The following is a 25,321-nucleotide window of genomic DNA, read 5'->3' as shown; positions in this document are numbered from 1 at the left end:
TTCTGTTCGCATCTACTCCCCCTCCACCTCACCGTCATTTACCGCCCCCCAGGACCAGCCACCATTTTTTCAGCCACTTCACCACCTGGCTACTTCATTTCCTTTCCGCTGACATCCCCATCATTGGTGATTTCATCATCCCCATTGACACTTCCCACTCATCTGCCTCTAAGCTTCTATCCCTCACTTCCTCCTTCGGCCTTGCTCAATGGTCTTCAGCCCCCACCCACATAGATGGCCACACACTGGACCTCATCTTCACCCGCCTCTGTTTCCTATCTAACTTCTCTAACTCACACCTCTCTCTCTGTCTGACCACAATCTACTTACATTCTCCTCCCTCTCCTCTCCAGGTGCCAATCCTTACTCCACAAACTTGCAGACCATCGCAGAAATCTCAAACACCTTGACCTACATTCACTCTCTGAATCCCTCCTCCCTCTTACAGACATAAGTTCATTACACGATGCAGATGCAGCTGCCACTTTATATACTGTCATACTGTCTGTTCAGCGTCGATGGCCTGAGGACAGGGAGGAGCAGGAGCAGGAGGAGGAGGAAGAGGAGGAGAGCATGGTCAGTCGTCCTCTTGGTGAGGACATGGAAGTCTTGCCTCTTTGCAGTATGGCACACATGGCTGAGTTTATGTTATGCTGCCTTTCTCGTGACCCTCGCGTTCTCAAAATTTTTGGTAACAGTCATTACTGGTTGGTGACACTTCTATATCCACGCTACAAGGAGGACTTTCTAGCTCTTATTCATGAGGCGGACATGTCTACAAAAATGGGGCAGTACCAGGATGCCCTTGTTGCAGAACTATTAAAAAAATTCCCATCTGAAAACGCTGGCGGCAGAGAGCACAGTTCGTTGGACAACCAAGGAGTACAGGCGAGGGAGACACAATTCATGTTTCGACGGACTACACCGTCGATAAAGCAGCCACAGCCGGTGACTGAGTAAAATCTGTGACTTCTCTGCATTTAGTGGTCACTACTCACCTGGGTAGTCATATGTCGGAATCTCCTCCTTACACCGCTCATCACCCCTCACATATGTCTCTGTAGTATTAGTATGGGTCAGATCTTCACCCTGAAACAAATATTGTAAAAGTCACAGACAGATGGAGAAGTCCCATCTATGATCAGCTCTAATCCTGCCATCTCCACTGTTCTCATTACACAAGTATAAAACAAATAATACTGGTGGATAAAACAAGACTGAGCACAAGACCTTCACAGCCGTCTACACATCATAGCGGAGATCTCATGACACCTTCTCTCCATCTACCTGATGATCCTGAGGAACATTGGGATCTTCTTGTTTACAGTCCTGTGGAAGAAGAGGACGGGGACATCTCTCTGGTGTTGTCCTCTTACTGGATAGATCTGGAGGAAACACATACAGGGACTGAATTCATTCTTTACATACAGATAATTATAGGCCGTGTGTATTTAGTCCTGTCTATTACCTGGTGATGTGAGGGGCTGGGGAACCTCCATCATGAAGTCCATGTACAGATATTTGTGTCCTTCTAAATACTCCCACTCCTCCATGGAGAAATAGACAGCGACATCCTGACACCTTATAGGAACCTGACACATACAATTATACCGTCATCTCCTCGATCCCTGCATAGCGTTACTGTATAATGTCCCAGCATTCCCAGCAATGTCACCTCTCCAGTCAGAAGCTCAATCATCTTGTAGGTGAGTTCTAGGATCTTCTGGTCATTGATGTCCTCATGTATCAGGGGGTGAGGTGAAAGCTCAGTGATTGGGCTCAGGGGTCTTTCCCAGCTCTCAGACACAGGGTCCTGACAGCGCTCCCTAGAGGTCTTCTTCACTACTGTGTAATCCTGGTTATGGAGAGACACATTAATAAATCTCACTACAGACATTTCCAGAGTCCTCACCTCTCCAGTTCTGTCCATCTGTTATTCCCATAGTTAAGAATGATGTAATGTGACGTCATCAGAATCTCTCACCTCTCCAGTAAGCCGGAAGAGGATCTCTAGGGTGAGGTGCATTATCCTCTCCGCCATCTTGTCTCCGCTCATATCCATCTTTGATAGGTAAATCAGGAAAATTCTCTCATATAGAAGATTTTCACTGAGAGGATCCGACACTGTAGAGAGAAGATGATGAGCTGATGAAACAGCATAAAAATCCTGTATAATAATACAATTACTGCAGATAATAAGGGAAACATGAGATTTATTATTTTAAAGTATTTAGTTTTCTTCTATACATCAAACTAATAAAACCTATATATTTTAGGCCACAGACAACAAGCAGTTTCTTCCTCGGAGTCGGCAGCTGAATACGTTTCTCATAGACTCATCGTCCATAACGCTAATTCTCGAATCATTTACCAACACTGGAATCGGTAATGGATTCCACATTCCTCTATTCCTCCTCATCCAGTGAGGAAGGACCCCCAACAAGGCGACTTAGGACCTAGGCAATCCCTACCGCAATTGATCCCATATGGCCTGCACCCCTGAAAATTATCAGCCTGTTATTCTGGATTTCACCGGAAGCTGAGGAATCAAATTTGCTGTTACACGCCTCACTGAAATTGACTTTTTCAAATTCTTTTTCAGAGAGGAAATAGTAAATCTTATGGTGGCCCAGACAAATTTGTATGCCCATCAATTTTTTACCAAAAATCCCACGTCAGCATATGCCAGGTGGACCCCTGTAAATGCAGCAGAGATTAGGACATTTTGAAGCATGGTTCTGCATATGGGCATAGTTAGAAAACCAGAGATTCGGCAATACTGGAGTACTGATATTCTCTACAGCACACCGGTATTCTGTTTGGCTATGAAAAAAATGTTTGCATTAGGCCCCAGCCCCACTATCAGTATTTGGTCAGTATTCGGTCAGTATTATTTCTCAGGAGTTGGAGCCAAAACCAGGTGAGGAACAATCCAAGAAAAGGTATAATAGGAACAAGTCACCAATTCTGCATTTATCTCCCACTCCTGGTTTTGGCTCCCACTCCTGAGAAAAAATACTGACCGAATACGGATAGTGGGGCCATGGCCTTATAGTGATAATGCGCTGTGTCCTCCTGAGACGATCCTAACTTTGATCGTCTATACACAATTCGGCCAGTAGTTGACCACTTCAGCAGAAAATTTGCTGAGGCGTACAACCCCCAAAGGGACATCTCTATAGATGAATCTCTGGTTCATTTCAAAGGGCGGTTAAATTTCCGACAATACACTGTGTGCAGAATTATTAGGCAAGTTGTATTTTAGAGGATTATTTTTATTATTGATCAACAACTATGTTCTCAATCAACCCAAAAGACTCATAAATATCCAAGCTTAATAGTTTTGGAAGTTGGAGTGGGATTTTTTTAGATTTGGCTATTTTAGGAGGATATCTGTTTGTGCAGGTAACTATTACTGTGCAGAATTATTAGGCAACTTAATAAAAACCAAATATAATCCCATCTCACTTGTTTATTTTCACCAGGTAAACCAATATCAGTGCACAAAATTTAGAAATAAACATTTCTGACATGCAAAAACAAAAACCAAAACAATTAGTGATCAATATAGCCACCTTTCTTTATGATGACACTCAACAGCCTTCCATCCATAGATTCTGTCAGTTGCTTGATCTGTTTTCGATCAACATTGTGTGCAGCAGCCACCACAGCCTCCCAGACACTGTTCCGAGAGGTGTACTGTTTTCCCTCCTTGTAGATCTCAAATTTTATGATGGACCACAGGTTCTCTATGGGATTCAGATCAGGTGAACAAGGGGGCCATGTCATTATTTTTTCTTCTTTTAGACCTTTACTGGCCAGCCACGCTGTGGAGTAGTTGAATGCATGTGATGGAGCATTGTCCTGCATGAAAATCATCTTTTTCTTGAACGATACCGACTTCTTCCTGTACCACTGGTTGAAGAAGCTGTCTTCCAGAAACTGGCAGTAGGCCTGGGAGTTGAGCTTCACTCCATCCTCAACCCGAAAAGGTCCCACAAGTTCATCTTTGATGATACCAGTACCCCACCTCCACCTTGGTGGCGTCTGAGTCGGAGTAAAGCTCTCTGCCCTTTAGAGATCCAGCCTCTGGCCCATACATCTGGCCCATCAAGAGTCACTCTCATTTCATCAGTCCATAAAACCTTTGAAAAATCAGTCTTAAGATATTTCTTGGCCCATTCTTGATGCTTTATCTTATGTTTCTTGTTCAAAGGTGGTTGTTTTTCAGCCTTCCTTACCTTGGCCATGTCCCTGAGTATCGCACACTTTGTGCTTTTTGATACTCCAGTAACGTTGCAGCTCTGAAATATGGCGAAGCTGGTGGTGGATGGCATCTTGTCAGCTTCACGCTTGATTTTCCTCAATTCATGGGCAATTATTTTGCGCCTGTTTTGGCCAACACGCTTCTTGCGACCCTGTTGTCTATTTGCCATGAAACGCTTGATTGTTCGCTGATAACGCTTCAAAAGTTTGGAAATTTCAAGACTGCTGCATCCCTCTGCAAGACAGCTCACAATTTTGGACTTTTCAGAGCCCGTGAAATCTCTCTTCTGACCCATTTTGCCAAAGGAAAGGAAGTTGCCTAATAATTAATCACACCTTATATAGGGTGTTGATGTCATTAGACAACACCCCTCCTCATTACAGAGATGCACATCACCAGATTTACTTAATTGGTAGTTGGCTCTCAAGACTATGCAGCTTGGAGTAGGACAACATGTATAAAAAGTATCGAAGTGATCAAAATAAGCATTTGCCTAATAATTCTGCACGCGGTGTACTTGCCCAGTAAGAGGGCTAGGTACGGAGTTAAACTATAAAAGATGTGCGAGAGTACCACAGGGTACACCCACAGATTTAGGGTCTAAGAAGGAAAGGACGTCCAAATTAACAAGTGGGATAATTGTGTGGGAATTGATGCACCCACTAATGGAGAAGGGTTATCCCCTCCACATTGATACATTTTTACACCAGCATCCTACTCTTCAAGACCCTCTCTGTCAGAGGTACAGTTGCATGCGGCACCGAGTGAAAAAAAACAGACAGGCCTCTCTAAGCTGCTAATTGGGCAATTGCCGAAAAAGGGAGAAATAATTAAGCTACTCAACCAGTATAGGTGCTTCATAATAATTATTGTACAGTAAAAATCATCTGATTAGGTGCACTTGTGGACTACAGAGTAAGGGGACAAAATCGCTAGAAAACATCAGAACCACGGACTGAAAAAAAAAATGATCAAAAAAATCCCAAATGACAGAGTATCATATAAAAGATAAAGTCTTTGTTAAGGCATGTATAAAATCTACACAATACAGGTAATTGGAAATGGCGACAGAGATCGTGACATGCACATGAAAAAAGGATGTGCGTATCACCCAGAGATCACACAGGAAATATTTGTATAGTACAGATAATTATAAACATCAAAGCTCGCTCCATCTGCAACAAGTGTTCCTACATCCATGATCTTTTCATTACTAACAAACTTTCCTTACTCGGCATCACTGAAACGTGGCTCAACCCCTCTGACACGGCCTCTCCAGCTGCACTTTCGTACGGTGGATTCCATCTTTCTTACACACCCCGCTCCAACACCAAGCATGGTGGAAGAGTAGGTTTTCTCCTGTCAGATTACCGCTCCATTACCCAAATCCCACTGCCACCCTCCGTTACTCTCCCCTCCTTTCAGGTGCATTCTGTGTGCATCTACTCCCCCTCCAACCGGCCACCACTTTCTTTGACCACTTCACCACCTGGCTGCTTCATTTCCTTTCCGCTGACATCCCCACTATCATCATGGGTGACTTCAACATCCCCGTTGACACTTCCAACTCATCTGCCTCTAAGCTTCTATCCCTCACTTCCTCCTTCGGCCTTGCTCAATGGCCTTCTGCCCCCACTCACAAAGATGGACACACACTAGGCCTCATCTTCACCCACCTCTGTTCCCTAACTTCTCTAACTCACCTCTCCCCCTGTCTGACCACAACCTACTTACATTCTCTTCCCTCTCCTCTCCAGGTGAACAATCCTTACTCCACAAACTTGCAGACCTTCGCAGAAATCTCAAACACCTTGACCTACATTCACTCTCAGAATCCCTCCTCCCTCTTACAGGCATAAGTTCATTACACGATGCAGATGCTGCTGCCACTTTATATATTACTACTACAACAGCTGCAGCTCTGAACTCAGTCGACCCTGTCACTCTAAATGTGAGTGCAACACAGAGAGTCACGCCAGGTGTGAGTGCAACACAGAGGGGAAAGGGAAAGGGAACCCAGACACTAGGGAAAGGGGGAAGAGCTGACCTCCTAATCTGGACTAGCATCACTCTGTCTCCCCCTACCACCCTATACAGCCTCCACTGCTGTCGCCGATCACGTGCCTCACCCTACTATCCATGGTGTAAGGCTATAGCTGGGGGTGGAAGGAGATGCGCACTAGTCAACCTCCGCTAGCACTCTAAAGACAAAAAAGGGAAGACAACACAAGGGAATAACAACTTAGCTTAGAAGAAACTCCAAAAGGGCAAACGGCCTAAAGACTCCAGAAAGGACGTGATGCTACTTCAGCCAAGTTCCAAGTAGAAATGAGTATAACCGGCGACGCCCACCTAGGCACACCAGGTAAAAATACACCCAGACTAAAGGGAGGTAGTCGCTGGGTCCTAAACACAGCCTCCTATCTAGGCAGCTGTCTGCATTGCCAAACGTGGAGATCTCCTGCAAACCACTGCAGGGCGACTGTCACCTCTGACACACCCGTGACAGACCCCCCACACATACCACAGCTCGCATACTCAATAGGCAACCCTGGCACACCAACCTGACTAAAGAACTACGAAGGGCCTCAAGGGTTGCCGAGCAGAGATGGAAAAGGTCCCACTCCAATGAGCATTTCATTGCATTAAAATAGTCCCTCAATTCTTTCAATTCCACACTTACTGCAGCAAAACAAACCTACTTCTCATCTCTCATATCCTCTCCCTGTCTCACAACCCTAAGCAGCTATTCAACACTTTTAATTCTCTCCTCCCTCTCCTCTCATATCAGCCGAAGACTTTGCCTCATTCTTCAAGCAGAAGATTGACACCATCAGACAAAGCTTTTGCCTAAAGACCCCACAGCCCCTCCTCCTATCTACTCAACCCTTCTCCTCCAAAACCAGCTTCTTCACCATTACGGATGATCAAGTTTCCTTTTTACTCCTCGCCACCTGCGAACTTGACCCAATACGTCCCACCTCATCCCAAACCTCACCACAGTCTTCATCCCAAATCTAGCCCACCTTTTCAACCTGTCACAACTGGTATCTTCCCCTCATGTTTCAAACATGTCTCCATCACACCCATCCTCAAAAAGCCCTCCCTTGACCTATCCTCTGACTAGCTATTGACCCATACCACTTCTCCCCGATGCCTCAAAACTACTGGAACAACACGTCCATTCTGAACTGTCCTCCCACCTCTCCTCCTGCTCCCTCTTTGACCGCTTACAATTTGGCTTCCGACCGCACCATTCTACTGAAACTCCTCTGACTAAAGTCACCAACGACCTACTAACTGCCAAATCCAAGCGACACTACTCTGTCCTCCTCCTCCTGGACCGGTCATCGGCCTTTGACACAGTGGACCATTCCCTTTTACCACAGACTCTCTTATGTCTTGGCATCACAGACTTGGCCCTATCTTGGAGCTCTTCATACCTAACAGACCGGACATTGTGTCTTCCACTTACACACCACCTCCTCATCTGACCCCCTATCTGTCCGTGTCCCCCGAGGTTCAGTTCTAGGACCTCTGCTCTTCTCCATCTACACCTTCGGCCTGGGACAGCTCATAGAGTCCCATGGGTTTCAGTATCATCTCTATGCTGATGACACACAGATCTATCTCTCTGGATCTGATATCACCTGCTTACTCATCAGAATCCCACAATGTCTGTCCGCTATTTCATCCTTCTTCTCTGACAGATTTTTAAAACTTAACATGGATAAAACTGAATTCATCATCTTTCCACCATCTCACTCAACCCCCTCATCTGACGAATCCATCATAGTCAATGGCTGCTCACTCTCCCCAGTCCCGCAAGCTCGCTGCCTTGGGGTAACCCTGGACTCTGACCTCTCCTTCAAACCACATATCCAAGCCCTTTCCACTTCCTGCCAACTCCAACTCAAAACAATCTCCTGGATCCGCACATTCCTCAGCCATAAATCTGCAAAAACACTAGTGCACACCTTCATCATCTACCGCCTCGACTACTGCAACCTTCTGCTCTGTGGCCTCCCCTCTAACACTCTCGCACACATCCAATCTATCCTAAACTCTGCTGCCCGACTAACCCACCTGTCCCCCCGCTATTCCCCCCGGCCTCTCCTTTCTGTCAATCCCTTCACTGGCTCTCCATTACCCAGAGACTCTGGTTCAAAACCCTAACCATGGCATAAAAAGCCATCCACAACTTGTCTCCTCCATACATCTGTGACCTAGTCTCCTGGTACTTACCTGCACACAACCTCCGATTCTCACAAGATCTCCTTCTCTACTTCCCTCTTATCTCTTCTTCCCACAATCGCATACAAGATTTCTCCCGTGCATCCTCCCTACTCTGGAACTCTCTACCTCAACATATCAGACTCTCACCTACCGTGGAAACCTTCAAAAGGAACCTGAAGACCAACAAGCGTACAACCTGCAGTAACCACCACTCCACCATACTGCTGCACGACCAGTTCTACCCTCACCTACTGTATCCTCACCCATCCCTTATAGGTTGTGAGCCCTCGCTCAGGGTCCTCTTTCCTCTTGCACCAGTCACTGACTTTTATTGTTCAAAATTATTGTAATTGTTTTTGCTCTGTATACCCCTTTCACATGTAAAGTTCCATGGAATAAATGGTGCTATAATAAATAATAATGATAATAATAATAATAATAATTAAATCCTATTACCACACTCCCCTTCAGCATACAATCACATTAGGTGATGGACTCCCTGACATCTAGGGTGTGGAACTCCCTTTCCCCCTCATTTTTAGGGTTCTCGCAGAATGACGGTAAAACTATATCCTGTGATCTATGAAAAGAGGACACTACCTTTGGAAGGAAGGCAGGGTCCGGGGAAAGAATAACCCTATCTGATAGGATTTGAGTGAAGGGCTGATTTACTGATAGGGCCTGAATCTCTCCTACCCGCCTAGCTGATAAAACGGCACTCCTGGTGGCTATTACAAGTGTCAAATTTTTAAGAGAACAATCTGATATGGGCTCAAAGGGAGTCTTGGAAAGAGCTTTGAGTACTAGGTCTAAGTCCCAGGGGGCTGCTCTCGGTTTTGGAACAGATTCCGAGCGGCTAAGTGCTCTAAAGAATTTTACTATCAAGGGGTGGGACGAGAGGTCTCCTCCAAAAAGGGCCCCTAAAGCTGCAGAGTGAACCTTAAGGGTGCTCTTTTTAGCCCCATCTCCCAACCTTTTTGCAGGAATTCTAAAATCCCCACGTATGGTACCCCTTGTTTTTTTAAAGGATTTATTCCTGAAAAAATTAGAAATTTACTCCATATTCTATAATATATAGTTGACATTTTCTTCCTTGCTTTAACAAGTGTGGAAATCACTCTCCCCGAGCACCCTTTAGCTTTCAGAAGTTGCCGCTCAAGCACCAAGCTTCTTTACGTCTGGGTGGTGAATGGGACCCTGGGAAAGGAGGTCTGGAATCTCTGGGAGTACCCATGGAGTTGCCACCGATAGGCGACGAACCCAGGAAAACCATGTTCTCCTGGGCCAAAAGGGTGCCACTAGAATTATCTCGGCCCTCTCCATACGTACATCCCTGAGAACTGCTGGAATTAGATGTACAGGGGGAAAGGCATAGAGCAGGCCTACTGGCCATTTGAGGACAAGGGAGTCTACCCCCCAGGGGAGATCTTTTGGATCTAAGAAGAATTTGCGGACTTTTTTGTTCAGCTTGTGCGCAAAAAAATCTATTTTTGGAACCCCCCCAGAGACCTACTGTTTTCTGGAAGATTCCTGAGTTCACGGACCATTCGTCCTGATCTACCCTGTGACGACTCAGGAAGTCTGCTTTTATATTTTCTGACCCCTTTAAATAGCCTGCCGAGATGGAACTTAGAATTCCTTCCGCTAACAACATAATTTTTTGAGTTTCTGCCATAAGACCTTCTTATTTTGTTCCCCCCTGTTTGTTTATATAGGTCACTGCAGTTTTGTTGTCTAAGAGGATTCTTAGATGACGATCTTTTACAACTGGCAAGATTTGTCGTTAGGCTAATCCTATGGCTGCTAACTCTTTCCTGTTGGAATATGCATCTATCAAGTCTCGAGGCCATCTCCCTTGCAGGATGCTTCCCTCTACAAGGGCACCCCACACCCCAGGAACTTGCGTCCGTAGTGAGTATAAAGGGATTTTTTATTTCCCATGGGACTCTTTGCGATAGATTTGACTCGTTTGTCCACCACATCATTGATAGTTGAGTGTCCTTGGATATCATTTTTGGCGTGTTCAGGTTCCCTCCTGCTTTCTGTTCTACTCTCAGGATATCCCATTGGAGAGGTCTGAAATGACACCTTGCCCAAATTACTGTCGAGATGCATGCAGGAGGGACCCCAAGGTGGACATGGCCCTTCTTAGTGTAGTCTCTGGTTTGTTTATTAGTTCTAAAGCTAGTCTTTCTAGTCTTTCCCTTCTTTCTTCTGGAAGGAAGGACATTTGTTTTCTTGAATCCAACCAGGTGCCTAAGAAGGTTTGTTTTTGTTTTGGCTCGAGCCTTTAATTTTTTTTGAGTTTATCAGCCACCCTAAAGAGGCTAAGATACTTAAAACCTTTGTGACTGCCAGGTTGCATTCGGACTCTGATCTTCCTACCACAAGAAAGTCGTCCAGATACGGGATGAATAAAACGTCAGTTTCCCTTATGTGTGCTGACATTTCCCCCACTATTTTTGTAAAGACCCTTGGGGCCATGGAAAGTCCAAAAGGGGAGCACTTGGAACTGTAGAGGTGTCAGATGGCCTTTAATGTAGACCGCCACTCTTAGGAATCTTTGATGAACTTGAAAGATGGAAACATGATAATAGGCATCTTTCAGATCTATAGTGGCCATGAAGCACTTTGGGAATAGGAGTTTTATCACTGACTCGGTGTTTTCCATCTTGAACCGTTTGAGAACCAGAAACTTTTTGAGGTTCCTTAAGTTTATGATGGTCCTGTAAGACTGATCTGTTTTTTATCTTAGGAATACGGGATGTAAAACCCTTTTCCCACAGGATAGAACTCCTTTTTGGATTAGAGACATAACCTCCTGTTCCAGGATATCCTGTACCAAACCCGAAGGTTGGATTTTGGTGACAATATAAGCGTCTGGAGGGGAAGAAAGAAATTCTAATTTCAACCCCTCTAGTATTGTGTGCAGGACCCAGGGACTTAGGGAAATTCTTTCCCAGGCGGGGAAGAAGAGTTTTAATCTTCCACCTACCGGGGACCTGGCGTCATTGTCTTCTCGCTCTTTTTGGGAACCCGGACAAAAAACGATCCACCTGTGAGGTTTTTCCCCTGTTTCTTTCTGGTTCATTCCATTTCGAGTCTTTTGGCTTCGCCCCCACATTTCAGAACGTGCGGAAAGGCCTCTTGAATTTTGGTGCACTTAACTGGGGAAACTTTTTTAGAGTCTCCTGTTTTGTCCAGAATTTTGGCAAGAGAGGACCCAATAAGGTAATTCCCTTCGAAGGGAATACCAAAAAGCCTGGACTTTGAGTCGAAGTCGCCCTTCCAGTTTTTTAACCAGAGGGCTCTTCTGGCTGAATTTGACAGGGCACAGGTTCGGGCTGTTAGACGGACGGCGTCTCCTGAGTAGTCCGCAAGGAAGTCTGCCGCTTTGGCTAAATTGGGTATACAGGCTAGTATCTCGTCTTTGGGGCATTTATTCCGGATCTGGTCTTGTAATTGAGCTTAAAGATCTTGCAGTGCATGTTGCCACTATGTTCGATTTAAATTCTGCGGCCCCTGTCTCCCAAGCTCTTTTTAGAAAACTCTCTACTTTCCAATCAAGAGGGTCTTTTAGTCCAGCATCATCAAATGGGAGGGATGAGTTCCTGAAGACTTTGCAGACCGCCACATCTATCTTGGGTGCTTTGTCCCAGGTCTCTGAGTCCTCTGCTCCGAAAGCGTATTTTCTCTTCATCAGCTCGGGAATATAAGCCTTCCTGTCTGCTTTTTTCCATTCCCTTTGGATCAGCTGGGAGATGGTTTTGTGGACTGGAACCCTTTGAACGATTTTTTAATTTCACTTCTAATCATGCCCTGCATGATATCCATTAGTGAGGGAAACGCCGCTGACAAAGTTCTTTCTATACAATCCTTACAAAGTCGTTTGGTGTAAGCTGACTCTAGTTTATATTTGCATAATGCACATTCCTTATGTTTCAATTTGGCTTGAGTCTTCCTAGGTCTTCCCTAAAGGAAATGTATAGAAAAAGTGTACTTTTAACAAAGTTTTTTCCCCAGGGTTTCACCCCTGACTTACCTCACCTGACGCAGGACTACACAGGTCGGAGGGGCAGCTTCCATGGGTTCTACAGGTTGAGCTGTGTCCTCCATTCTTGGGATGCAGCACTGAATGGAGGTGGGGGGGAGCTTATGTCCTCTTCTTGCTCCCCCCCCCCCCCGTGATACGCCCCATGGTGTTCTCTGGTGAAGCACTATGCCCCTCGGGCCGTGCCCCCAGATGACGCCCCCGCTCTCGTCCCGGGGACGCACCAACCAAACCAAGCCGTGACCCCGGGACCACCGCTGGCCGGCTCCCAGCAAAGCATCGCGCCACCGGATGTGACGCAAGACGCAGGCGGGGATTCCGGGGAAGCACTCTGCCACAATAGACCGTTCCCCCGGAACTGACGTCACGCCGCCCCGGAGATGCTTGCATGCGACTCGCCGGCCGGCATCCGGAACAGCGCCGCATGCCCCACAGGAGCCAGGAAACCCGGACTGACAAGGGAGCAGTAGCGCCGAGGTGAATTTTCACTCCCTCGGCAGCGCCTGAGGAGCTGTAGGGTCTCTTCGAGGACAGGAAACCACTGAGGCATAGTAGAGGGCTCCGCCTTTCAAACCTGTAGTGGTTTCCTGCCCTCGGAGCGGTTCCCTCTCTCCATGGGTGCTGTCGTGGGGAATGGGAAAAAAGAAACAGAACTAATAAATTTTATATTTAATCCAAAAGAGAGGCAGTGTTTAGGAAAAATATACAGAGATTTTACAAAAGGAGACAATACAATACATATGCAGTTACACAAAATAATACGGATTAAAGAAGAAACTTACTATAAGATCAGAGACGATTCAATATAGCTGGGGGGGTGGGGGCACCCCACTTTGATGTGAACGTTATGGAACGTGATCCGTTGCTTATAGTCTCTCTCTATACCCCCTGGCAATGAATACTGATCCATCCCTCAGTGGATTCTTTTATGTCGAAGGGTGAAACCTGCCCACAAACCCCATGTGCTGCCTTCACATTTTTATTAAAATATCTGGCTTTTGTGATAACTTATCGCTGGTTGATCGTAGAGGCCCGAAAATTATACAATTTTTTCCGTTGTGAATTTACCTTCTGTTAGAGACCACACACGATATAGCTGTGGTATGCCAGGTTGTTACTATTGCGTCACAGCTCCCAGGAGGGGCTTACATCAACGGAAAAATAAGCATATTGTTCCTTAACTGACCCTGTCACTAAAAATATGGGCCCCATTATTATCGAACTTATGGAACTTTAGCTATTCCATATTTTGTCCGGCTGCAGAGCTCTGTTGAATTCCCGGGAACTAATCTTCCTTGGCTAGATGTACATTTATCACAAGTCTCTGTTAATTGGGTTCGCCACCACTCTCAGTACTGGCATCTGCTTACAAGCCACTTTGCCTGCGAGTGCTAATTGGGTTTGTAGCACCTTTTGTGCTACCATTTCTCCTAGCTACTTCTGCTGTGGGTGATAATTTGCATACAGACAGATGGTGGATTGTCAGCTCCTCTCCTCTGACAAATACTATAGGGGAGAAGGGGTGAAGAGAGGGTTGGGGGAAATTCTTAATATTTTCTTAATACATACATGAAAACCACCATAATACTTCCATGACAACCACCATAATACTCGCCTGTCGGATGTAATCCCATCAGCAGTCACTGATGTGACTGCTCTACAAGACAGCCGGCTACACACTTACAATCACACTGCGGTCAGCGGCGGTGCCATGAGATCACTTGGGTTCATCAGCTGAACTGAACTTTCTCCCGGCAACTCAGCTCTACACACTGCCTGTCACTTATTTATTTAGACACTGACTGTGTCAGTATGTAGCCGGCTGTCATGTAGAGCAGTCACATTAGTGACTGTTGATGTGGATTACGCCCGACAGGTGATTATTATGGTGTTTTTTTATTTGTTCTCATTTACAGCGGACAAGGGCATGAGGCATTAGGTAAGTATAACTGTGTTGCTTATTTTTATATAAATGTGTAAAATGGTGTCTGTCTCTCCCGCTTTTCTACAAACAGAATACAAAATGTACTGTGGGGACCCTTTTTCCTGAATCTGGTGTTCATGTCTATTGCCTGTATATTAAAATCTGTGACATTACAGCAGTACCTTCTCAACCATAAAAATTGCCCCTTGGGTTTTCCTTTTTTTAGGGGGATGGGGTGGTGGCTATCTCACTTCAATAGTTTATTAGTGCTTGTAGGTTAATGGTAGATGAGGGTCCCTAGGGTCCGTCCAGTTCTTTCTAGATTAGTACATCCAGGAAAGGCAACTGGTTATAGCTAAACTCTGATGTAAATCTCAACTCTACTGATTTCCCTGACAAATTCAAGAAATTGTTCACTCGTCTTTGACCAGAGGATATATTAATGATACTTTTATCTATACCCCAGTATATGGATCCCACACTTATGATCATCCCTGAATATTGTGGTTTCCTCCCACCAGCCCAGGAATAGGTTAGCATATGAGGGGGCACAGGTGCTCCCCATCGCAGTACCCCTGAGCTGGTGGAAGTACTGCCTGTCAAAAAGAAAGAAGTTCTGAGTAAGAGTGAATTTTAGAAGATCCTCCATGAAGTCATTATGTCTGCTACACTGTATTGATCTCGATTTAAAGAAATGTCTTACTCCTCTGATACCATCCTCAGGCCGTATATTACTGTACAAAGCCTCGATATCTAGTAAGGCCGGCTGCTCCCCTACATGCATGTATACATGCTCGAGGGTATACATGGAGGGGAGCAGGCAAAGGGAAAACCAACTGCAGAGGGATTATTCCAACTGCAGGACCTCAGGCGGTACTGTGGGGGCATCATACATACTGCATAAGGGGCATAATGGGGGCATCATACATACTGCTTAAGGGGCACAATGGGGGTATTACACTGTGTGGGGGCATTATACATACTGCATAAGGGGCATAATGGGGGCATTACACTGTGTGGGGGCATCATACATACTGAATAAGGGGCATAATGGGGCATTACACTGTGTGGAGGCATTATATATACTGCATAAGGGCCATAATGGGGGCATTACACTGTGTGGGTCTTCATACATACTGCATAAGGGGCATAATGGGGGCATTACACTGTGTGGGGGCATCATACATACTGCATAAGGGTCATAATGGGGGCATTACACTGTGTGGGGGCATCATACATACTGCATAAGGGGCATAATGGGGGCATTACATTGTGGGGGCATCATACATGTAGCATCGGCGTCTCTGCCCTCTGCCAGGCAGAGACGCCGTCCCCCTTACCGCCGCGGTCCTGCTCCGGCGTCTTCCGGCCTCCCTGCAGCTGCTGCTGGTGCACGCAGCTTCCCTGGTTCTGTGCTTAGGAAGCGCGCGCCATCCTAAAAATTCCCTGGCCAATGTCCGGAGGACTTTCCCTATAGAAGGTACCTCCACCAATATGGAAATCCCCGTGTAAGGTTGTTGCTTTGTGTTAATTACTTAGCTTCAGCCCTCAGGTCCGCTGCAAGTCAGTCCTGTCCGCCAGCCTGTTCTACAGTCCAGTCCACCAGTCTTACTACTATCCAGCCCGCCAGTCTGTCTATGGGCTCTGCCCACCTGCTTACCTGGAAGCACCGGCCTGTTACCTGCCGTGCACGCCAGCCAGCATTACCTGGAAGCATCTGCCTGTTACCTGCCGTGCCCGCCAGCCTGCTTACCTGGAAGCACCCGCCTGTTACCTGCGCTGCCCGTCTGCCTGCTTACATGGAAGAACCTGCCAACTATCTGTTGTGCCCGCCAGCCTGCTTACCTGCAAGCACCTGCCAGCTATCTGTTGTGCCCGCCTGCCTGCTTACCTGGAAGCACCCGCCAGTTACCTGTTGTGCCCACCTGCTGGTCTACCCGGACCACCCGTCAGCCTGCGTGCCGAGCTCATCCGCTGTACCGGTCAGTTCCTGCCTTCTGACCCGTGGGAGTCACCTGCTCTCATACAAGGTCGGTCCCAGAGTGGCACCTGGTCTCTCTGCTCGGTTCCTCCCTGGTTCACGAAGTCGACTGAGCTGCCGTGCAACCTTGGTCGGGCCGAGTAGATACTTAGTCACGCCCCTCTGGTCCCTCCTTGCAGCGCAGCACAGAGGTTCCACCACTCGGATCCGTAACAGTTTGCATGGGCCATGGAACCAGGTGGCCCCGAGGCTCCTTCGCTCTCTGACCTGTACCAGGAGGTTTCTCGTCAGAGATCCCAACAGGAAATTATCCTGACCTACCTGCGGTCTGTCAACTTCCGCCTGGACACGCTGCCCACCCCATCTGTGTCCGTCTCGAGTCGAGCGGCAGCCGCTCCAGCGGCGCCTCAGCCTACTGGTGCCATGGCATTCAGCTCTGGACCCCGGCTCTCTGCGCCTCCACATTTTGGTGGTGACCCCGTCTTATGTCGGGGTTTTCTGAACCAGTGCACGCTGTACTTTGAACTCCTAGCACATCAGTTTCCCTCCGACCAGGCCAAGGTGGCGTTCATCATGTCTCACCTCACCGGGGAAGCATTGGCATGGCTAAACCCTCTATGGGAGAGAGGGGATCCCCTGGTGTCCGATCTTCCGGCTTTCCTCACTGCCTTCCGGAAGGTCTTCGATGAGCCCGGACGAAGGACTTCCACTGCCTCCTCACTGCTCCGTCTCCAAGGGAGTCTCACCGTGGGCCAGTATGCCATACAGTTCCGTACCCTCGCATCTGAGCTTGCCTGGAACAACGAGGCCCTGGTGTCCACCTTCTGGGAGGGTCTTTTCGGACGGATCAAGGACGAGCTAGCCGGCCGGGACATTCCTTCCACCCTGGACGACCTGGTGTCTCTAGCTACCCGGATTGACAACCGTTTCTTGGAAAGAGTTAAGGAGACTACCCGGGAGAGAAGGATTTCCTCGTCTCGCTCCTGTATTCCAGAAACCCACCTCCAGGCCAGCAATTCCTCGGGCACGCTGAACCAAACCCATGCAGATTGACCGGACCAAGATGGTCAAGTCTCGCCAAGAGACGCGCCGAGCCGAGGGGAGCTGTTTCTACTGTGGCAGTAAGGAGCATCTGATCCTTTCCTGTTCGGTGAAGCCAGGAAACTCCAGTGTCTAGGACCGCTTGGAGAGGTCGTCCTAGGCAAGAGTAAATCCTCTCCGTCCTTGACTTTATCCGTTTCTATTTCCAGTGGTGAGACCAGCTTCTTTGAGACCTCCCACCTGGATTCCGGAGCCGCTGGGAATCTCATTTCTCAGGCCCTTGTGGAGAAGTATCAGATTCCTACCAAACCTCTGGCCGAACCATTGGCAGTCGCTTCTGTGGATGGGAGACTCCTTCCGGTGACCATCTTGTTCGTCACACAGCCTGTAACCCTTCAGGTGGGAATGCTGCACTCGGAGAGGATCTCCTTCCATGTGCTATCCGGACTGTCTCACTCCCTTTTGCTAGGTCTACCCTGGCTACAGAAAAATGAACCCGTCCTGAATTGGCGATCTGGTGAGGTGCTCCGTTGGGGGAAGGATTGCCATGAGACCTGCCTGGTTCCGGTTCGCCCGGCTCGATCTCCGTCTAATCCGTGTTAAAGATCCGGGTGGTGGAACCTCTGTGCTGCGGTGCAAGGAGGGGCCAGAGGGGCGTGACTAAGTATCAACTTGGTCCGAACAAGGTCGCAAGGCGGCTCAATCGACTCCGTGAACCAGGGAGGAACCGAGCAGAGGGACCAGGTGCCACTCTGGGACCGACCTTGTATGAGAGCAGGTGACTCCCACGGGTCAGAAGGCAGGAACTGACCGGTACAGCGGATAAGCTTCAGCTGGCAGGCTGACGGGTGGTCTGGGTAGATAAGCAGGTGGGCACACAGGTATCTGGCGGGTGCTACCAGGTAAGCAGGCAGGCGGGCAAAACAGATAGTTGGCAGGTGCTTCCAGGTAAGCATGCAGGCGGGCACGGCAGGTAACAGGCGGGTGCTTCCAGGTAAGCAGGCTGGCGGGCACGGCAGGTAACAGGCAGGTGCTTCCAGGTAATGCTGGCTGGCGGGCACGGCAGGTAACAGGCCGGTGCTTCCAGGTAAGCGGGTGGGTGGAGCCCACAGACAGACTGGCAGACAGGACTGACTTGCAGGTGACCTGAGGGCTGAAGCAAGTAAGTAACTCAAAGCAACAACCTTGCACGGGCACCTCCATATTGGAGGAGGTGCCTTCACGGAGTCGACTGAGCCGCCGTGCGACCTTGGTCGGGCCGAGTAGATACTTAGTCACGCCCCTCTGGTCCCTCCTTGCACCGCAGCACACTGTGTGGGGCATTACACTGTGGGGGGCATCATACATACTGTATAAGGGGTATAATGGGGGCATTACACTGTGGGGGTCCTGTACTCTGAGAACAATACGTTTCCTCCCTTCCTGTCTCCATAGTTGGGTCGTATGTATCTATTACAGGAAACAGAACAGAAACCTTATGATTCTTATAAAGACCCCAAAAGAGCCTCCGTGCTGAAGGGGTTAATGCCCCCTGCGCCCAGTAATGGGGTCTCCACATACCTCCACCACATATATGGCTGTTGTGTGCGCACAGGAGCTGTGATGAGGTCACAGGAGGGGAGGAGTCAGGGGTCACATGATCAGGGGCCTCAGTGGATGCAGGACTCTGCTGTGCTGGTTGTCATGGTGCTGGATGAGCTGAAGTTTGTGTGGGGTCAGGAGGGGTTTACAGTGTGGATGTAGCAGAGCCGCGCGTGTACGAGGTGTACGGAGCAGAGCCGCGCGTGTACGAGGTGTACGGAGCAGAGCCGTGTGTGTACGAGGTGTACGGAGCAGAGCCGCGCGTGTACGAGGTGTACGGAGCAGAGCCGTGTGTGTACGAGGTGTACGGAGCAGAGCCGCGTGTGTACGAGGTGTACGGAGCAGAGCCGTGTGTGTACGAGGCGTACGGAGCAGAGCCGCGTGTGTACGAGGCGTACGGAGCAGAGCCGCGTGTGTACGAGGCGTACGGAGCAGAGCCGCGTGTGTACGAGGCGTACGGAGCAGAGCCGCGTGTGTACGAGGCGTACGGAGCAGAGCCGCGTGTGTACGAGGCGTACGGAGCAGAGCCGCGCGTGTACGAGGCGTACGGAGCGGAGCCGTGTGTGTACGAGGCGTACGGAGCAGAGCCGCGTGTGTACGAGGCGTACGGAGCGGAGCCGTGTGTGTACGAGGCGTACGGAGCAGAGCCGCGTGTGTACGAGGCGTACGGAGCAGAGCCGCGTGTGTACGAGGCGTACGGAGCAGAGCCGCGTGTGTACGAGGCGTACGGAGCAGAGCCGCGTGTGTACGAGGCGTACGGAGCAGAGCCGCGCGTGTACGAGGCGTACGGAGCAGAGCCGCGTGTGTACGAGGTGTACGGAGCAGAGCCGCGCGTGTACGAGGCGTACGGAGCAGAGCCGCGTGTGTACGAGGCGTACGGAGCGGAGCCGCGCGTGTACGAGGCGTACTGAGCGGAGCCGCGCGTGTACGAGGTGTACGGAGCAGAGCCGCGCGTGTACGAGGTGTACGGAGCGGAGCCGCGTGTGTACGAGGTGTACGGAGCAGAGCCGCGCGTGTACGAGGTGTACGGAGCTGAGCCGCGCGTGTACGAGGTGTACGGAGCGGAGCCGCGCGTGTACGAGGTGTACGGAGCGGAGCCGCGCGTGTACGAGGTGTACGGAGCGGAGCCGCGCGTGTACGAGGTGTACGGAGCGGAGCCGCGCGTGTACGAGGTGTACGGAGCGGAGCCGCGCGTGTACGAGGTGTACGGAGCGGAGCCGCGCGTGTACGAGGTGTACGGAGCAGAGCCGCGTGTGTACGGAGCAGAGCCGCGCGTGTACGAGGTGTACGGAGCGGAGCCGCGTGTGTACGAGGGGTACGGAGCGGAGCCGCGCGTGTACGGAGCGGAGCCGCGCGTGTACGAGGTGTACGGAGCGGAGCCGCGCGTGTACGAGGTGTATGGAGTGGAACCGCGCGTGTACGAAGCAGAGCCGCGTGTGTACGAGGTGTACGGAGCGGAGCCGCGCGTGTACGAGGTGTACGGAGCGGAGCCGCGCGTGTACGAGGTGTACGGAGCGGAGCCGCGCGTGTACGAGGTGTATGGAGCGGAACCGCGCGTGTACGAAGCAGAGCCGCGTGTGTACGAGGTGTACGGAGCGGAGCCGCGCGTGTACGAGGTGTACGGAGCAGAGCCGCGCGTGTACGAGGTGTATGGAGCAGAGCCGCGCGTGTACGAGATGTACGGAGCAGAGCCGCGTGTACGAGGTGTACGGAGCAGAGCCGCGTGTACGAGGTGTAGGGAGCGGAGCCGCGCGTGTACGAGGTGTACGGAGCAAAGCCGCGCGTGTACGAGGTGTACGGAGCGGAGCCGCGCGTGTACGAGGTGTACTGAGCGGAGCCGCGCGTGTACGAGGTGTACGGAGCGGAGCCGCGCGTGTACGAGGTGTACGGAGGGGAGCCGCGCGTGTACGAGGTGTACGGAGCGGAGCCGCGCGTGTACGAGGTGTACGGAGCAGAGCCGCGCGTGTACGAGGTGTACGGAGCAGAGCCGCGTGTGTACGGAGCAGAGCCGCGCGTGTACGAGGTGTACGGAGCGGAGCCGCGTGTGTACGAGGGGTACGGAGCGGAGCCGCGCGTGTACGAGGTGTACGGAGCGGAGCCGCACGTGTACGAGGTGTACGGAGCGGAGCCGCGCGTGTACGAGGTGTACGGAGCGGAGCCGCGCGTGTACGAGGTGTACGGAGCGGAGCCGCGCGTGTGCGAGGTGTACGGAGCGGAGCCGCGCGTGTACGAGGTGTACGGAGCGGAGCCGCGCGTGTACGAGGTGTACGGAGCGGAGCCGAGCGTGTACGAGGTGTACAGAGCGGAGCCGCGCGTGTACGAGGTGTACGGAGCGGAGCCGCGCGTGTACGAGGTGTACGGAGCAGAGCCGCGCGTGTACGAGGTGTATGGAGCGGAACCGCGCGTGTACGAAGCAGAGCCGCGTGTGTACGAGGTGTACGGAGCGGAGCCGCGCGTGTACGAGGTGTACGGAGCAGAGCCGCGTGTATGAGGTGTACGGAGCGGAGTCGCGCGTGTACGAGGTGTATGGAGCAGAGCTGCGCGTGTACGAGATGTACGGAGCAGAGCCGCGTGTACGAGGTGTACGGAGCAGAGCCGCGCGTGTACGAGGTGTACGGAGCAAAGCCGCGCGTGTACGAGGTGTACGGAGCAAAGCCGCGCGTGTACGAGGTGTACGGAGCGGAGCCGCGCGTGTACGAGGTGTACTGAGCGGAGCCGCGCGTGTACGAGGTGTACGGAGCGGAGCCGCGCGTGTACGAGGTGTACGGAGCGGAGCCGCGCGTGTACGAGGTGTACGGAGCAGAGCCGCGCGTGTACGAGGTGTATGAAGCGGAACCGCGCGTGTACGAAGCAGAGCCGTGTGTGTACGGAGCGGAGCCGCGCGTGTACGAGGTGTACGGAGCAGAGCCGCGTGTATGAGGTGTACGGAGCGGAGTCGCGCGTGTACGAGGTGTATGGAGCAGAGCCGCGCGTGTACGAGATGTACGGAGCAGAGCCGCGTGTACGAGGTGTACGGAGCAGAGCCGCGTGTACGAGGTGTAGGGAGCGGAGCCGCGCGTGTACGAGGTGTACGGAGCAAAGCCGCGCGTGTACGAGGTGTACGGAGCAAAGCCGCGCGTGTACGAGGTGTACGGAGCGGAGCCGCGCGTGTACGAGGTGTACTGAGCGGAGCCGCGCGTGTACGAGGTGTACGGAGCGGAGCCGCGCGTGTACGAGGTGTACGGAGCGGAGCCGCGCGTGTACGAGGTGTACGGAGCAGAGCCGCGCGTGTACGAGGTGTACGGAGCAGAGCCGCGTGTGTACGGAGCAGAGCCGCGCGTGTACGAGGTGTACGGAGCGGAGCCGCGTGTGTACGAGGGGTACGGAGCGGAGCCGCGCGTGTACGAGGTGTACGGAGCGGAGCCGCACGTGTACGAGGTGTACGGAGCGGAGCCGCGCGTGTACGAGGTGTACGGAGCGGAGCCGCGCGTGTACGAGGTGTACGGAGCGGAGCCGCGCGTGTGCGAGGTGTACGGAGCGGAGCCGCGCGTGTACGAGGTGTATGGAGCGGAACCGCGCGTGTACGAAGCAGAGCCGCGCGTGTACGAGGTGTACGGAGCGGAGCCGCGCGTGTACGAGGTGTACGGAGCGGAGCCGCGCGTGTACGAGGTGTACGGAGCGGAGCCGCGCGTGTACGAGGTGTACGGAGCGGAGCCGCGCGTGTACGAGGTGTACGGAGCAGAGCCGCGTGTGTACGGAGCAGAGCCGCGCGTGTACGAGGTGTACGGAGCGGAGCCGCGTGTGTACGAGGGGTACGGAGCGGAGCCGCGCGTGTACGGAGCGGAGCCGCGCGTGTACGAGGTGTACGGAGCGGAGCCGCGCGTGTACGAGGTGTACGGAGCGGAGCCGCGCGTGTACGAGGTGTATGGAGCGGAACCGCGCGTGTACGAAGCAGAGCCGCGTGTGTACGAGGTGTACGGAGCGGAGCCGCGCGTGTACGAGGTGTGCGGAGCCGCGCGTGTACGAGGTGTACGGAGCGGAGCCGCGCGTGTACGAGGTGTATGGAGCGGAACCGCGCGTGTACGAAGCAGAGCCGCGTGTGTACGAGGTGTACGGAGCGGAGCCGCGCGTGTACGAGGTGTACGGAGCAGAGCCGCGCGTGTACGAGGTGTATGGAGCAGAGCCGCGCGTGTACGAGATGTACGGAGCAGAGCCGCGTGTACAAGGTGTACGGAGCAGAGCCGCGTGTACGAGGTGTAGGGAGCGGAGCCGCGCGTGTACGAGGTGTACGGAGCAAAGCCGCGCGTGTACGAGGTGTACGGAGCGGAGCCGCGCGTGTACGAGGTGTACTGAGCGGAGCCGCGCGTGTACGAGGTGTACGGAGCGGAGCCGCGCGTGTACGAGGTGTACGGAGGGGAGCCGCGCGTGTACGAGGTGTACGGAGCGGAGCCGCGCGTGTACGAGGTGTACGGAGCAGAGCCGCGCGTGTACGAGGTGTACGGAGCAGAGCCGCGTGTGTACGGAGCAGAGCCGCGCGTGTACGAGGTGTACGGAGCGGAGCCGCGTGTGTACGAGGGGTACGGAGCGGAGCCGCGCGTGTACGAGGTGTACGGAGCGGAGCCGCACGTGTACGAGGTGTACGGAGCGGAGCCGCGCGTGTACGAGGTGTACGGAGCGGAGCCGCGCGTGTACGAGGTGTACGGAGCGGAGCCGCGCGTGTGCGAGGTGTACGGAGCGGAGCCGCGCGTGTACGAGGTGTACGGAGCGGAGCCGCGCGTGTACGAGGTGTACGGAGCGGAGCCGAGCGTGTACGAGGTGTACAGAGCGGAGCCGCGCGTGTACGAGGTGTACGGAGCGGAGCCGCGCGTGTACGAGGTGTACGGAGCAGAGCCGCGCGTGTACGAGGTGTATGGAGCGGAACCGCGCGTGTACGAAGCAGAGCCGCGTGTGTACGAGGTGTACGGAGCGGAGCCGCGCGTGTACGAGGTGTACGGAGCAGAGCCGCGTGTATGAGGTGTACGGAGCGGAGTCGCGCGTGTACGAGGTGTATGGAGCAGAGCTGCGCGTGTACGAGATGTACGGAGCAGAGCCGCGTGTACGAGGTGTACGGAGCAGAGCCGCGCGTGTACGAGGTGTACGGAGCAAAGCCGCGCGTGTACGAGGTGTACGGAGCAAAGCCGCGCGTGTACGAGGTGTACGGAGCGGAGCCGCGCGTGTACGAGGTGTACTGAGCGGAGCCGCGCGTGTACGAGGTGTACGGAGCGGAGCCGCGCGTGTACGAGGTGTACGGAGCGGAGCCGCGCGTGTACGAGGTGTACGGAGCAGAGCCGCGCGTGTACGAGGTGTATGAAGCGGAACCGCGCGTGTACGAAGCAGAGCCGTGTGTGTACGGAGCGGAGCCGCGCGTGTACGAGGTGTACGGAGCAGAGCCGCGTGTATGAGGTGTACGGAGCGGAGTCGCGCGTGTACGAGGTGTATGGAGCAGAGCCGCGCGTGTACGAGATGTACGGAGCAGAGCCGCGTGTACGAGGTGTACGGAGCAGAGCCGCGTGTACGAGGTGTAGGGAGCGGAGCCGCGCGTGTACGAGGTGTACGGAGCAAAGCCGCGCGTGTACGAGGTGTACGGAGCAAAGCCGCGCGTGTACGAGGTGTACGGAGCGGAGCCGCGCGTGTACGAGGTGTACTGAGCGGAGCCGCGCGTGTACGAGGTGTACGGAGCGGAGCCGCGCGTGTACGAGGTGTACGGAGCGGAGCCGCGCGTGTACGAGGTGTACGGAGCAGAGCCGCGCGTGTACGAGGTGTACGGAGCAGAGCCGCGTGTGTACGGAGCAGAGCCGCGCGTGTACGAGGTGTACGGAGCGGAGCCGCGTGTGTACGAGGGGTACGGAGCGGAGCCGCGCGTGTACGAGGTGTACGGAGCGGAGCCGCACGTGTACGAGGTGTACGGAGCGGAGCCGCGCGTGTACGAGGTGTACGGAGCGGAGCCGCGCGTGTACGAGGTGTACGGAGCGGAGCCGCGCGTGTGCGAGGTGTGCGGAGCGGAGCCGCGCGTGTGCGAGGTGTACGGAGCGGAGCCGCGCGTGTACGAGGTGTACGGAGCGGAGCCGTGCGTGTACGAGGTGTACGGAGCGGAGCCGCGCGTGTACGAGGTGTACGGAGCGGAGCCGCGCGTGTACGAGGTGTACGGAGCAGAGCCGCGCGTGTACGAGGTGTATGGAGAGGAACCGCGCGTGTACGAAGCAGAGCCGCGTGTGTACGAGG

At 52.5% G+C, this 25,321-nt stretch overlaps 1 protein-coding gene across 1 annotated transcript; it reads right to left on the bottom strand.

Annotated features, from left to right (window-relative positions):
* Positions 1 to 990: 990 nt before the first annotated feature.
* Positions 991 to 19,123, bottom strand: LOC141214191 (gastrula zinc finger protein XlCGF66.1-like). Its single transcript, XM_073665417.1, has 6 exons — positions 19,061 to 19,123; positions 1,985 to 2,124; positions 1,676 to 1,855; positions 1,469 to 1,592; positions 1,288 to 1,385; positions 991 to 1,089 (listed from the first exon to the last, which is right to left on the bottom strand). Exons 2-6 carry the CDS (start codon positions 2,060 to 2,062, stop codon positions 991 to 993), a joined length of 579 nt encoding a protein of 192 aa, XP_073521518.1. The 5' UTR covers positions 2,063 to 2,124; positions 19,061 to 19,123.
* Between the last annotated feature and the right edge of the window lie 6,198 nt (positions 19,124 to 25,321).

Source organism: Phyllobates terribilis, unplaced genomic scaffold (assembly GCF_046119375.1).
Source record: "Phyllobates terribilis strain yellow unplaced genomic scaffold, ASM4611937v1 Scaffold_217__1_contigs__length_3308461, whole genome shotgun sequence".
In the NCBI taxonomy this organism is placed as follows: Eukaryota; Metazoa; Chordata; class Amphibia; order Anura; family Dendrobatidae; genus Phyllobates; species Phyllobates terribilis.
This window is presented reverse-complemented; position numbering and strand designations above follow the sequence as displayed.

What these genes read in the sequence shown, in the direction of transcription:
- LOC141214191 (XM_073665417.1), bottom strand. Translation starts at nt 2,062, where the DNA reads ATGGATATGAGCGGAGACAAGATGGCGGAGAGGATAATGCACCTCACC. An exon ending in TCTTCCGGCTTACTGGAGAG is followed by an intron (nt 1,856 to 1,984) that starts GTGAGAGATTCT and finishes CTCCATAACCAG; the next exon opens with GATTACACAGTAGTGAAGAA. An exon ending in CCAGCCCCTCACATCACCAG is followed by an intron (nt 1,386 to 1,468) that starts GTAATAGACAGG and finishes TGTTTCCTCCAG; the next exon opens with ATCTATCCAGTAAGAGGACA.